Genomic DNA, 15,431 nt, shown 5'->3' on the forward strand with positions numbered 1-15,431 from the left:
ATATATGTCTTATATTTTTAATGGCTTGGATTTAGGGTTACATAAGGCAAACACAAGATCATAGTCTTGGCAGTTATACTGTGTCTTGAATTATAAACCTTGTTCTTTGATTTTATTGATAGTTTTAACACTCTCTTCTCTCTTTGTCATAGACCATGAAGCGAAAGTGCTTGCTATTTGCAGTATTGCTAATAGCTGGAACCTCCAGTCTCCTGGCACATGACAGTGATGATCATGACGATGATGATGATGATGATGTAATAGATATAGAAGATGACCTGGATAATGGTGTCGAAGAAGTAGAGGAATTAAAGCATGAAACTAGTGCTTCCCCATTACCTAAGGTTTGATTAAATATTGTTTTCAGCGAAGAGTTTCAGCAAGAAGTCATGCTTTAAAAAAAAAACAGCTTTGTCTTATAAAGCTGGAATTAAGCTTGCAGTTTTTAGTATTTTTATATGAGATCTCATGAAGTTTTAGTTGGCATGCATAATTTGGGGGTTTTCACATGAGATCAAAGCACATAACTTCGGATCTCACGGGATGTTGTGCATTTAAAAAGTTCTTTATCATGTGAGATTGCATGATAGCATCTATTCCTGAAAAGCTGTTAACATCTATTTTAAAACAAAAGCAACATCAACATTCCATTATCATTCAAAAGGTATGAGCAATCTCCTTCTGAATTTAAAGGTTGAGATGTGTAGGTAACTTGGTTTTTGTTTTGAATGTTTTAAAAAAAACACTCACTAAAAATAACAGCCTGATGTGTAAATCCAAGGCTGTGTTTTAGTAAACAGCTGTTCTGGTAATTCTGATCTTAACTTGGAAGCTGAATGATCAGGAGTTTTGACATACAAACTAGGAGCACTTGATCATAAACGTAGTAAAAGGATTTAAGATACTCAGAATGTCAACTAACAAATACTGAACTTCTGTCTTCAGGTTACCTATATAGCTCCAGTACCAACAGGAGAAGTTTATTTTGCTGAAAACTTTGATAAAGGAACTTTGGAAGGGTAAGCATTCATCTAAAGAAATACTAGTAGGTATACAACAGGGAAGTTTGTTTTAAAAAATATGTTTTTAAAAATCTTTTATGAATCTTTTAAAAACATTCAATCAATTCATAAATCAAACACAGATGAAATCAATGCATATAAATTACCTAATATACAGCACATCAGAAAACAATTGAGAGAATTGGAGAATAACACAGAAAGACAGAAAAATGCATTCAGACATTTGTGAGAAAGTCACTTGTTCAATAATATCTTCAGCTGCGAGTGACCTTCCAGAGAGAACATTCCAAACCACAGTTACTGAAATGAAAATGGTTGTTATGCATTCCTACCAAACTTTGTCATATTAAGTGCATAAATAATAAATCCAGTAAGTTATTTCTTAGCTATAGGAGATTGTAGTCTCTTTCAAGTAAATTGAGCAGTTAAAGTTTGGCAGAACACATTTAATGTGTTTTTAAATGTATCACTTGTAATGGCATTGGGACCAGGTTATAGCCTTTTGTGCTGTGGCACCTGTCCTTTGGAACATCGTTCCCCCTGAAGCTAGATTAGTCCTGACCCTATTAACTTTCTGGAAATCTCTCAAAACCTGTTTTTTCCAGCAGGCTTGAAGATCCCATGGAAATAAGGAACCTGTGAGGTGGTTGTATTGTGTGTAGGATGTTGGTCCATTCTCCTGCAGTCTGTCTTATATTTATGTTGAATTGTTTTTAATTGTTTTTATTTGTTTTTAATTGTTTTGTTGTACACTGCTTAGAGTCACACTTGTGAGATGGGCAACTATATAAAAATGATAAATAAACTCTCCTTGCTCTGCAGTGCTTTCATTAGAACCTTTTTAAACATTTTAGGTGGGTTCTTTCTAAAGCTAAGAAGGATGATACAGATGATGAGATTGCCAAATATGATGGTGCGTATAACATCTTACTCTTCATATAGCAAATTTTATTTAATCATAGTATGCTTTTTTTCTATTTAGAAAGAGTATTTTATTAGAGAGTATTATTCAGTCTTGCAGTCTGTGCAGCCCAGATACAGACTTATTTCCTTAGTGTAAGCTAGGTCAGAGTCCTGTTAAAGCATTAAACTTAGTCTAGATGTTTATTAGAAAAATCTGTTGTCTGGACACTTCTCAAGGTGTTTGATTATGTACCTATTTCAAGGTAGGTACATAATTTTTTCCCTAGCAAGACTATTCTTGTCCTACTTTTTATATAAAATTATACTAGAAGTGATGGCCAATGTAGTTTCAGAAAAAAAAAAATGCCATGAAAGTAGAATAGGAGCATAATTTTTTACAAGTATTTGTCCAGAATAACAATTCCAACAAAATTGTTATGTTGTTCATTTTGCAAAATTTTAAACAGGTAATGATGCCTAGTTCTTAAGTGAATGTATTGATATTCAGTGGCTTCTAATAATATAAAACCTTAATATAATGAATGAAAGAGCTCCTGTCTGCAAGAGGCATTGCTACTAAGTCTTCTGAAGGAAAAGAGAGGAGGAGCGTTCAGTGCAATCACATTGTGATAATTGTAAATAGAGATTGAAGAATGTTGTGTTTGTATCATATATGTGCATATTTGTTATGGAAACAGAAATAAAACAGCAAGGTTTTGTTGTTGTCTTGTTTCTATAGGCAAATGGGAAGTGCAGGAAATGAAGGATACTAAACTTCCTGGGGATAAAGGGCTTGTGTTGATTTCACGGGCCAAACATCATGCAATTTCTGCCAAACTTAATAAGCCTTTTATCTTTGACACCAGGCCTCTCATTGTACAGTAAGTATGTCTTGGCTTTCTTTTTCACTAAACCAGCAATACTGTACCCGATACATAAACAATAGACAAGAGCTCACAATGTTATTTAGATTCTTGCTACTGGTACGTGCATATCATACTGTAATTTTATATGATAGAATAGGAAATTGGAGTGTGTGTGTGTAATTATTTGGAGACAAACCTAGGAAGGAATCAGAGCATATGAGAGGAGGGAAGAACGGAAACCAAAAGTTTAGTTTTGATGGTCAAATGTTAATATAGTGGTGGGTGAAATCATTTTCAAGAGGGTTTTTTAAAAAATGACAGTGTGACCTCTTGTGTTCCAAACTTAGGTATGAAGTCAACTTCCAAAATGGAATTGAGTGTGGCGGTGCATATGTCAAACTGCTTACCAAATCTCATGAATTAAACTTGGTGAGTATTGTGAAATTGTTGTCTCCTAATTTTGAGATCCTAATGTTTATTTTGTTGGATTATGCTCTTGCAAATCACCTTATTGCTTTAACAAGATGATTGCTTGTCAGTTTACTGAACACCAAGGGTTGTTTTCAGGTTTATCACAAATCCCATTATTTCAGTGTCCTCCTTAAGATTACATATGCAATTTTGTGAAAACTGCTAACAAAACTTTCATTCATTAGTTTGAATATCTTTTTTTTTTTTAATTTGGGCATTTGTGGTTTATTTTGCAGTAAAACAAGGCATCCTAATAAAAGTTTTTTTTTTCCTCTTGTGTTGATTTAAATCTGTTTGCAGAGAGGTGCTTGATAGAATTAAGGTTAGATACAGTTAGGTGTCCAGTAAAGTTAAAATGGAAGCTTTGTTAAAAGTTAATTTATATTATATTTTGAGGGTTTGCTTATCTGTATCTTTCATAGGACCAGTTCCATGATAAGACTCCGTACACAATCATGTTTGGCCCAGACAAGTGTGGTGAAGATTACAAGTTGCACTTCATCTTCCGCCACAAGAGCCCAAAGACTGGCAAATATGAGGAGAAACATGCCAAGCGTCCTGAGGCAGATTTAAAGAATTTTTTTACTGATAAGAAGACACATCTTTATACCCTGGGTAAAGCAGACGCATATTTTTATGGGTGAAATTATAATGTGGACAGTACTTAATGAAGGCAGGAAAGGAAGCATTTTCCACTATGGTGTAGTGAATAAGGAAGATGACCTTGATGGAAGTATGCAAAAACTGTTAGCTAGGCAAGAGACTGAAAACATTTTTTAACTTCTGAAAAATGAGATAATATTTGAAAGTGGCTCAGGCAGAGACCTCCCTGATTCATTGGAGTATAAGAAGGGGAAGGAGGTACAGCACAGTCAGACTTATAAAACTCTCTTATTATAGCCCATCTCAGTAAAGGTAGTTTTAGCCTTCTTGAGTTGATTTCCTGGTCTGGTCTATCTAGTGGGGCTGACATATGGAATATAGTAAAGAAAAACTTGTTTATATTTCCATGATTTTTGCAAGAAACTCTGTACACTAGAACAGGTTTTTTTGTATGTAGAACTAGGGATTCTAACAGATTATACGATTTCCATGAAATTTTTGAGCAGTGTAGGAAATCAAAAAGGTTATTGCTTGCTTGAATTTGGGTGAAGTATTATTTTTTAAATGCTGTATTCTATTCACTACAAAGATAGCTTCACAGTGTCATATGAATAAGAGGACAGTAGAGCAAAAGAAGATAACTGGCTGTTTTGGAGCTCATTTATCTTTATATTTCTGGATTTTTATCATAGTCTTGAACCCAGACAACAGCTTTGAAATTCTGGTTGATCAAACTGTTGTAAGCAGTGGGAATCTACTATCTGATATGACCCCTCCTGTGAATCCTCCACGTGAGATAGAGGACCCAAATGATCAGAAGCCAGAAGATTGGGATGAGAGAGCTAAGATTCCAGACCCAGATGCTGTTAAACCAGATGATTGGTGAGTACTTTTGAAGTGCCATCTGTCCAATCTTGATTCTGAAAGGACCAAAGAAGGTAAGAGTGGAGCTCATTTTTTGTAGCATGATCCCATCTCTTCTAGAACAGCCTTCTTCTATATAAATTGTGGGAAGGGGGGCAATCCCAGTAGCATCTACATTGTCTGTGCTAATTGAGAGATCTGCTGGATGGCTCCATGCATCCCTTTTCTCAGGGAAATGCACTGAGCCCAGCCTTGTCCTGCCATCTGAGAAAGAAGTGGAGTTTTTGCAGGATGAGAAGGTTAAGGTTGTGATTTTACACTTTACCATGAATTTTGTCATCAGCACTGTTACACCTTCCATTTCTTCAGGGCATTAGCCAGCAAGATGAGAATTTTCTAGGAATGTTCTTATGTATGTTGCCTCACAGTGCTTGCTGTAGTGAGAACAGAGGGAGTAAAAATATTGTGTGTTGAAGGTAGGAAGTCCCATCTGCTAACCATCCATCCATCCATCCATCCATCCATCCATCCATCCATCCATCCCTCCCTACCTACCTACCTACCTACCTACCTACCTACCTACCTACCTACCTATCTATCTATCTATCTATCTATCTATCTATCTATCTATCTATCTATCTAAATGTATATGGCCACCAATTTTAAGCAAATAATTGGACAGCTCACAATACAAAATGATAAAAACAATATAAATGCCAATATAAACAAGCATAGTAAATGTGGAATACAAAAGCCAAGGTGCCTCACGCATTATTTTCAATCACAGACTTACTTATATTGGGCTCCAGGTTTTTTCAACCTTCAAGAAGGCCAACAGGGTCAGGGTGATCCAGATATTCAGGAGGAGCCTGTTCCACAGGGCAGGAACTGCAACAAAAAAGGCATGTCTCCTTGTTACTGCAAGATGGTGCTGTTTCACTGAAGAAACCTTGAACATGCCCACTTTTCTTGATCTGGTGGGATGGCAGAAATAATTGGAAAGAAATGGTCCCAGAAACAATGTAGTCCCATGCCATGTAGGGATTTAAAGGTGATAACCAGCCCTTTGAAGTGCACCTGGAAATCTTCTGAAAGCTAGTGCAGCTCGCACAAGTGTTTCTTGGCCAAACCTCAGTGTATGTAGTAACTATGTGTGATGCTGCATTTGGACCGATTGAAGCTTCTGAGTCTTTTAAAGGGCAGCCCCATATAAATGTTGCAATAATCCAGACAGGAAGTGACTAAGGCATGACTATAAGCAGAGCCTCCTGATCCTGAAATGGGCACAACTGGCACGTGAGATGTATCTGTGCAAAAGCCCTCTTAGCCACAGCTTTAATCTGCTCCTTGAACAGGAATCACGAGCCCAGGGGGACCCCCAGATTGCACGCCAGCTCTGTTTGGGGGAGTGCTAACACTGGAATGGCTCCAGAAACAAGGGGTCCAAAAACATAGAGACATTCAGTCTCGCTAGAGTTGAGTCACAACCTGCTCAGACACTCACAACCTGCAGGCAAAGGTAAGATCTTGTACATCATCACTTGTACAGGTAGTCCTCATTTAGAGACCACAACCCGAACTGGCAATTCGGTCATTAAGAAAAGCAGTCGCTAGGTGAAACTACAACTGCGCTTACAATCTTACTTCAGCTTTCCTTTGCTTTACAGACCTGCAGAGCTCATAAATGTGAGGATTGGTTGCAGTTACTTTTTCATTACCATCATAATTGAAAATGGTCACTAAATAAGAATTACCTGTACAGACACAGGCAGAAATATACAACTGGATTATCATCAGCACACTGATCTGTTCTAGCTTTTCTCTAGCAAACACAGTTGAGACTTGAAAGACACTGAAGATGTACACATAGAATACCGTACCAGCTTGTACAGGTAGTCCTCAGTTAATGACCACTCGTTCAGTAACTGAAGTTATGACAGCGCTGAACAAATGGTACTTAAGAACCAGTCCTCAAAGTTCCAGCACCCCTGCGGTCATGTGATCGTGATCCAGGGGCTTGGCAACCAGCTTGCACTTAACTATGGTTGTGGCATCCCGTGTCACATGTTCAGTGAGGAAGCCAGCAGGGAAGGTCACAAGTTGTTCCCGTTAGTTGCTCGCATTCCCATGACTTCCCCCTCCAAGGAGCCTGGCTATGGCGCCCACAGCACCCCCCAACCCACGATGGCCACCTGCATACACTCCCCCACTGGGCAGCAGCCACCCACAGCCCTACCATGCTTGCAACACACCTTGACAGCCCCCCATGCACCCTCCCCATCCAGCAGCAGCCACCCCTGCTGCGCTCGCACCGGCCACCCATGCACCTGGCAGCAGTCACCCCCAGCCTTGTCACACCATGCTGGCCACTCACGTACCCTCCCCCACCTGGCAGCAGCCACTCCCACCATGCTTGTGCTGTGCCTCAATAGCTATCTGCGAACCCAGCAATTGTCCCAATTACTATTGTTAAGTGAGGATTACCTGTAATGTTTCTATTTACATTCATTGGAGAGGAAAGGATTACAAATGAGTAAACAGGCACACAATGGGGAATACCCATTGAGAGGAATGTGCTAGCGCTGGCCGTTTGCCTAATGTGTTCTGTGCTGCCACTTAGGAGGCAAAAAAGCCTTCATCATGAAACTGATTAAGGTCTGGTTAGTTTCAAGTAGCTGCACAAACTGGGCAGGTTCTACAGGTAGTCCTCACTTAACAACTCTAATTGGGACCAGCAACTCTGCTGCTGAGCGAAGCAGTCGCTAAGTGGGAAATCTCATGACTGCGACTGTGATTTCTGGCTGGAAAGAGATAAGACTACATGTAGTCCCCAGTTTAAGAACGAGTTCCGTTCCAAGGTCTGTCCTTGAGTGAAATTTGTATGTGAGCCAGAACAGTATCATTGTATAACACTGTATAAGTAGCATTATGTAATTAACTAGAACCATTGTGTATTTAACTCAAATCATTGTGTAATTAAATTTTGCTACAGTAGGCTCCGTTCTTAGTTATGGGTCATCTGTAAACCAGGCATTCTTAACCCAGGGCCTCCCTGTAGTCAGTTTCACACCTTTGGCTTTTGCTTGCCTCCTTACCACTCCCCTGACCTTTGGAATGCTCAAGTGCCTGCATGCTGTCTCGTACACATTGAAAGCACTGCAATCGCAGTGGCAGCCCAGGTCTGGCAGCTGTGGATGCAATACATAAACAGCTTACAGTACTCTTTTGATCTTTCTGCTTTGCAGGAGGGGAGCAAGCAAGCAATTTCTGTTGCTAGTCTCTCCTTTGCCTGACCCTTTACTCTTGCTGGCACAATTGCATTGCTGTCAGTGTGTAGAAGAGCAGACAGCTTACTCTCTTCCAATCCCTCCTTCTCCAATCTCTCTGCTCTGCAAGGGGGAAAAAAAGAAAAAAATACAGTTCAGGCACAGGACAATGTGTACTGACTGTAATTGCTATCACATGTCTGAGGGACACTGCAAAGGTTGTAAATGTTAATAAATTGGCTGTAAGGTTAATTTTTCAGCACTGTCGTAACTTCAAACATCACTGAACAAATGGTCGGTAACCAAGGACTACTTGCAGTCAACTAATTAAGGTCACAAAGCTGAGCTTGTTGACTTGTGGTTAGCGCTTTTTAGGGAAGCCCTGTGCTATGGAGAAAAGCTGTTCAGGAAGGGATGGCTTGTTTAAGCAATATCTCTGCTCTGTGTTGTAGGGAAGAGAAAAAACCAGGTCAGGCACAGAGGGCCTTTATTCTTATTACCCTTAAGTGTATTGTTGGAAAGGAAATCTCTTGCTCACCACAGCAGGCAGATAAGACTGTCCTATCAATCTTAGTCAATGAATAGGGTTTATGAGAATTGTAATATCAGATACTGAAGGCCCCATATTTGAAAAAGCTAGTATTCTAGTTTCAAAGTACAAAAGACACAAATAATGTTCATATTAAATTGTAAATGAAATAACATTTTGATTATTTAATTTTTTACAGGGATGAGGATGCTCCTGCTAAAATTCCAGATGAAGATGCTGTGAAGCCAGAAGGTTGGTTGGATGACGAGCCAGAATATGTAGCTGATCCTGATGCAGAAAAACCAGAGGATTGGTAAGTTAATACTGGTTACACAGTGTATTCAGTTTTAGGCTGTGGTCATAACTATACTGGTCAACTGTAGATTTTTTTTAAGTGTCGTTTTTGTAATATAAGGAAAAATCAGGTTCCCCGTTTCTGTCGTGTTAGCTTTCTAATTAATAGTCTTTCATGATAATCTAGGCATTTAGATTGTTTGTAATTTTTATAATTTCACTAAGATAAAATATTATAAAGCGGTGGCATGGGAAGGTTCTTGAAATTGATCAAATCCTGCATATTTTAGGAGGGCAAAACCTTTCCTCCCTTTTCAGTAATTCTAGAACTAATCGCCTACTTACTGAATTAGGATAGAAAACTTAGTTTCGTGCACCACAGCGTAGTCCAACAGTCAGACTTAATCCAAACTTAATTTAGTCACCAAATCCCAATGATTTTAGTAGATCTAAGATAACTCCCATTGATTTCACTGGATCTACTTTAAGCATGACTAAGTCAAAATTCAATCCAATTAAATTACAAAATATAAATCGTGTTTTTTTTTTAAAACAAAACAATCTTTAATCTTAAAAGGAAAATTAAAAAAAAAAAAAGTACAAACTAAGAAGGAAAAGAAAAAAAAATCTATATTTATCAATACAGGTAGTCTTTGACTTATGACCACAATAGGGGCCAGAAAATTCATCGTTAAGCAGTGTGGTCGTTAAGCAAGGCAACATGGGACCGCACCCAACTTTACTACATTTTTTGCGGTGGTCATTAAGCAAATCACATGGTCATTAGTGAATCATGTGATTCCCTATTGATTATGCTTTTCAGAAGCTGGCTGGGAAGGTCACAAATGGTGATCACATGACCCTGGGACACTGCAACTGTTGTGAATATATGCCAGTTGCCAAGCACCCAATTTTTTATCATTGTGTGACTATGGGGATGCTGCGATTGTCATAAGTGTGAGGACCAGTAGTAAGTTGAGGACTGCCTGAGTCACTGGTTTACCAATGAATTCACTACTATAATATGAACATTGTAAGATGTCACAAAATCTCTGCCATAGTAAGACTTATTGCTGCAACCTTTGATTAGTAGAAAATATTGCTTTTCCAAACCAGATAGATCACACATTTCCAACAACCATTTCTTGACATCTGGAATAATATCACTTTTCCAATTTCTTAATATAATTCTTTTAGCCACCCCCCATGCTCAGAACAATCATAATGCCTGAATAACTTATCAATCCAAAGTCATATTCCAAAGCTGTGGTATATTATTCAACATTATATTAACATCTTCAACATTTAAAGATTTTCCCATAAATATGCTTATATACATTAATACACTATCCCAAAATGATACTAAATGATCACATAGCCATATAATATGGTTCAGTGAGCCCTAAATGTTTTTGATTTTACACCTCCAGGACAAAAATAATCTGAGGTCCATTCTTTCAAATACATGCTTTGGAAGGTCCAATACACCCTATATAGAATATTTTGATGAATCAACCTTAATCTCAAATCTGTAGATACCAGTTTAACGTTTTTAAGGACATGAAGCCATTGATGGGGCTTTAACAGAAATTCCAGTTCTTTAGTTCATGTTTGAAATATCCCAGAAATGTCCACTTTAAAAATATTCTTGAGCTTTTGATAGAGATATGTTACAGGTTTTAATTCTGTCATGGATTCCATCAAATAAGAAAGCAACTCAGTTACCTTTGAGGCATCCAAAGCATCTGGTTCATATTGATCCGTTAGAACATGTTTAAGCTGAAGATACCTCCACTGTTGTGAATTGGGAAAACCAAATTTAATTTGAAGTCAGGAGAAATCCTTAAAATAGTCCTTGATTTAAATTTGATTTAGTACTTGATTTTTGTTGAGCAGAGTACAGCAATGCTCCCAGAAAAACTTTGCCCAGGGAAAAAATACACACCAGCATGAGAGGTTTGCAAACTGCAATGTCCATATCTTGTTCTCCAAAGAAACTCAGCCAGAAAATATATACTATCTCGTTGTTTATTGATAAAAATGCAAAACTTCATAAAATACAAGTTGTATACAAAATATAGGAAAAAACACGTCTTCTCATAAATTCAGCATCCAAGACTTATCGACAAACATAAAGTCTCTAGCCAAAAACTCTCAGAGAAGAGGTACACTACTTGGTTATTAGTTACAACTACATAACCCATAAAACTACATAACTACATGGTGGCTAACACTAAAACAACTGCGAGGCTGGGCATACAATGCTCCAGTTATATTGCCACTCCATACCCCCCACTGGGTAACTAGCATACACACGTCAATAGGTGGCAGTAATTAGCAGTATACGTGCACAACACACAATAACAAGTTTTTTCATAATCCATGTAGCCATAATATTGTTGTACAGATAACGGGATGAATTTCTTCCCATGAGAAACTCCTGACAATTTTAGTTACGTTAGTACTTGATTTTAGTTACATTAGTACTCCTTTGATTTAGTACTTGATTTAAAGTCATGATCCCAGTTTTGCCCAAACTTTGCAATAAAATGGTTTACCACCAATTTTCAAAGTAGAGTTTTTCCAAAGAGTTAGGTATTCATAAGTCTCATTATCAAAACTCAATTTATGTCAAAGACTTTTTGTACTCCTAGAAATAAGACATGTTTTCTGCTGTGTGTTGTTCTAAGCACTTGACATAAATGGTAAGGAAATGGATAACATCTTTGCAACTTAGCCCATAAGGGGTAATAGTCAATTATATTTTCATTCCACCAACAGGTGGCTGATAAAAATTGGCCCAATGGTATTTTTGCAAATCAGATAAATTAAGACCACGTTCCTCAAATGGGAATCTCAGTTTAGCTAAGAAAAACCTTGGTGGTCCATTATCCCAAATAAATTTCCTAAATAATTTATCAATTCAAAGGAAATATTTATTTGGTATTAACATAGGAATACCTCTAAGAACATAAATCAAATGAGGGACAATATTCATTTTAATACCATTAATTTTGCCCCACAATATTAAAGGAATTTTAAGTCATCAATCAGTATCCAGTTCAATCCTTTCTAAAAGTTTCAACGTATTTATTTCCACATATTTAGAAATATGTTTGGGTATATAAAGCCCTAGATATTTAATATAATCAGTACAAATCACAAAACCATCTCTTTTAATTATTGATATGTTAGGAAGGAAACAAGATTTATCCCAATTTATCCTGTAACCACCATGTGTCAATGTCTGTGGATTAGATGTATTTAAAACCGAAATAGGAGATTCGTAGAGGACAGATTGGCCATCGTATAACTAACATTGTATATGTTAAGCCTTAGATTTGATACTCATTTGAATATTTGTTTGTACAATTGCTAATAGCAGGAGCACAATTCTGTGATGAATTGATTACTGAAATAAAGGATGGATTTATTTTAAAAAACAGAAGCTGTTGGTTTGCTAGCCAGTGGGAGGGCAGTTAAATGTATTTTTAGAGCAAAATTGTGCTTAAGATATGCACAAAAGAAATGCAGAAGTTCTACTAGCTTGGGAAAGCGGCAATCAAATATAAGAAAGTCTAGTAACTTGAGTAGCTTGTAAAATTGACTAGAACTCACTACTTAATCCAGAGATTATGATCTGCCATCATGAACTTCTTTGGAATGTATATATAAATTGCGCTTGGAAAACATAAAATAAATTTTAGTAAGTCAAAGTGTAAAATTAAAAGTATGAGATAGAAAACAAGCCATATACTGCCCACTACCTCCCTACCAACATTTGCATATCTTAAAATTTTTGCATTATTTTCTCCATTCTATAGTAAATATTCTGAAACAAGATACACAAATTCAACTACTTAGCTGTAGCTCTTTGCCATTACATGTACATTGAGATTGTGTTATACAGTGTTATATTTGCTGTAAATCATTCAAGTTCCCCACAACAAAGTGATATCATCTGCATGCAAAAGAATATGGACATTCATGCCCAAAATCAACATATTTGATTATATTATCACAAGCATTCTTTATACGTTTTTCCATTAATACATTAAACAACCAAGGAGACACCAGACATCCAGTCTTACTCCTTCCTCAGTGCTGATCCTTTTGCTAAGCATTCTCTTTATACTCATACATTCTTTACTTCTGTTATATACTAGTCTCACTTCATTCAGCAGAAATGATATTTAGTGGCACTTGGGATTACATAAATCATGGAAACAGCAATGAGTATTGTTGTTTCTATGACTTATGTAATGACTGACACTACAATAAGAGAGGATATTTTTTTAAGACATAGCCTTTTCCCAAGGTAATTCTTTGGGTAATGCTAATGGACGCATTTAGTGCTCAGTAGGTAAAGCTGGTCTGAGTAATACTGAAAATCATTAAACAGTCTGAACTGATTTGGACCAGCCAGGTCCTATGTAAATCTCAGAAACTTTGGCTCTAACCACACAGATTTTAGAAGCATGTTACGCTGTACTTAAAATAAATGATTGAAGATATTGGTAAAAAACTCATTGATACATTTCAGTCTGGAAAAGTTTACAAAACCATTTCTCAAGCTCTAGGACTCCACCAATCCACAGCCAGAGACAGTTCTGAAGAGGAGAGTATTTAGGACAATACTGAATCTTCCGAACAGTGGCCTTCAGGACCACAGCATAAAATCATCCAGGAAGTCACAGATAACTGTAGAACAACATCCAAGTTTCTGCAGGTCTCTTTTTCCTTAGCTAAAATTAGTGTTCATGACTCTAGCATTAAAAAAAACACTGGAGAAAAATTGGACTTATGGAAAAGTAGCAAGGTAAAAATAATTTGTTCATAAAGAGGAACACTGATACTTGTCTCAAGTTGGTGGGGAAAAAAAATGCCTGGATGACTCTCCAGACTTCTGGAGGAATGTTGTATGGACAGATGTCAAAAGTAGAATGGAGGAGGGGAGATGGATGTCATTATGTCCCTTGGCAACCAGACACATTCTTATTAAAGAACTTCAACTAACATGTAATCATGGAGGTATAGTGACATGGTTTGAGGTGCTTTGCATCCTTCGGGCCTAAATAAGTGCTATTATCGAAGAAAGCATGAGTTCTTTTTAGATCAGAACTGTCCTGTTCTAACTGAGCAATCCTTCAGTAGCAAGTTGCATCTGATTTAATGATGGGATTGTAATTCAAACAACTAAGAAGGCAAATAGAATGCTTGGCTGAGCAGTTGCACACAAACTCTAAGAGAAATAGAGGGGAGGGGAGATCTTGCCTGGTAGCAAAGCCCCTGCAGTGTCAATTTGGGTTGAAGCTGAGTGTTCTGTGGTCCAGAGCCAGAGGTCCTCAGAGTCTAGTCCAGAATCATAACTGTAAAAGATAAGACACAGGACTAGAAGGTGGCAGCCAATGGCATGCCGGTTCAGGAAAATAGGATGAGGCAGTGGCATGGCAACAAGAGTGGCCTGTGTCAGTTTATGATTCTAATGCCAGAGAGGTCCACAAGCCCAGAGTCCAAGAATAGAATGAGGGTATCAGAAGCAGGGAGAATTGTTTCTAACAAAAGTGTGATCCTGGAGTCTGCTCTTAAGTAGCCCCAGCTATGGGTACAGCTCAGTTAGAAGTACTGTCATCCTTCCTTGAATAGCCAAGCTTGTCCTGGAGATAGGCACCTTATCAGGAGCTGGTCCCTCTTAGTCTGCCCACACCTTCACCTCACTGTCTCTCTGGTCTGCTTCAGACGATTGATTGCCTGCCGCTCTTGAGGCTGACAGCTTGTCAGATCAGGCCCTTCAGCCTATGACTGAGAGGAGTCAGTAGACCCTGACAAGAGCATTCTACAGGAGAATATTAGGTCATCTATCATCAGCTGAAGTGCAGATATTTCATACAGCAAGACAATTGTCTTAAGCATATACACACAAGTTTATAAGAGAATGAAGAACAACAGATGCAGTGTTTTGAAATGACCAAATCAAAGTCAACACCTAAATCTCAACATTTTTGGCATGACCTGAAATGAATAGTTTGTGCTAGAAAATTCTCAAATGTTTCTGAGTTAAAGCAATTTACCAGGAAGGAATGGACCAAAACTAGTACATAGCAAAATGAGTGACTGATCACCAATTACTGGAAGAGTTCTATTGCAATCATTGCAGCTAAAGCTGATGCAAACAGTTACTAAATGTAAGGAGGCAACTATTTTTTCATACTGACACATCATATGATGGATAACTTAATTTATGAAATAAACAAGCACCTAACTTTGGTGTTACTTGTTAACACAGATTTTATCTATATTTCAACAGGATCCATGAAGTTCTGGTAACAGTCAGTAGCAAAGATATGCAAAATTCAGATCTGCAAAAACTGAAAAGGGCAAATACTTACTAATAGAACATAGGTCAATCTGAATTTCAACTGCGTATTATACCACAAAGTTTCTCTCTGATCATGTGCCAATAAATGGAAGCAGTCTGAACGTACAGTAGTAGTAAATTATTTTACCTGATAATTTTTCAGTGATGTGTTTATTATGCTAACCTAAATAAAATACTAATATTTCAGTACTATAATTCATGCTACAACCTTTATACTGGATTAATCACTATAAG

General features: G+C 37.5%; 1 protein-coding gene across 5 annotated transcripts in view; it reads left to right on the top strand.

Annotated features, from left to right (window-relative positions):
- Window positions 1-15,431, top strand: part of CANX (calnexin) — a 29,893-nt gene that overhangs the window by 6,979 nt on the left and 7,483 nt on the right. For all 5 annotated transcript variants that reach the window (XM_007429529.4, XM_007429531.4, XM_025167506.2 and 2 more), the window contains exons 2-9: window positions 153-344; window positions 946-1,019; window positions 1,877-1,935; window positions 2,665-2,806; window positions 3,139-3,220; window positions 3,685-3,877; window positions 4,558-4,747; window positions 8,724-8,837. In XM_007429529.4, the coding sequence (XP_007429591.1) occupies window positions 156-344; window positions 946-1,019; window positions 1,877-1,935; window positions 2,665-2,806; window positions 3,139-3,220; window positions 3,685-3,877; window positions 4,558-4,747; window positions 8,724-8,837 (1,043 nt within the window). In that variant the 5' untranslated portion in view covers window positions 153-155. The remainder of the gene's footprint in view (window positions 1-152; window positions 345-945; window positions 1,020-1,876; window positions 1,936-2,664; window positions 2,807-3,138; window positions 3,221-3,684; window positions 3,878-4,557; window positions 4,748-8,723; window positions 8,838-15,431) is intronic.

Source organism: Python bivittatus, unplaced genomic scaffold (genome assembly GCF_059951505.1).
Source record: "Python bivittatus isolate LINGU-HERP-01145 unplaced genomic scaffold, Pbiv_v1 ctg000080_np1212, whole genome shotgun sequence".
In the NCBI taxonomy this organism is placed as follows: Eukaryota; Metazoa; Chordata; class Lepidosauria; order Squamata; family Pythonidae; genus Python; species Python bivittatus.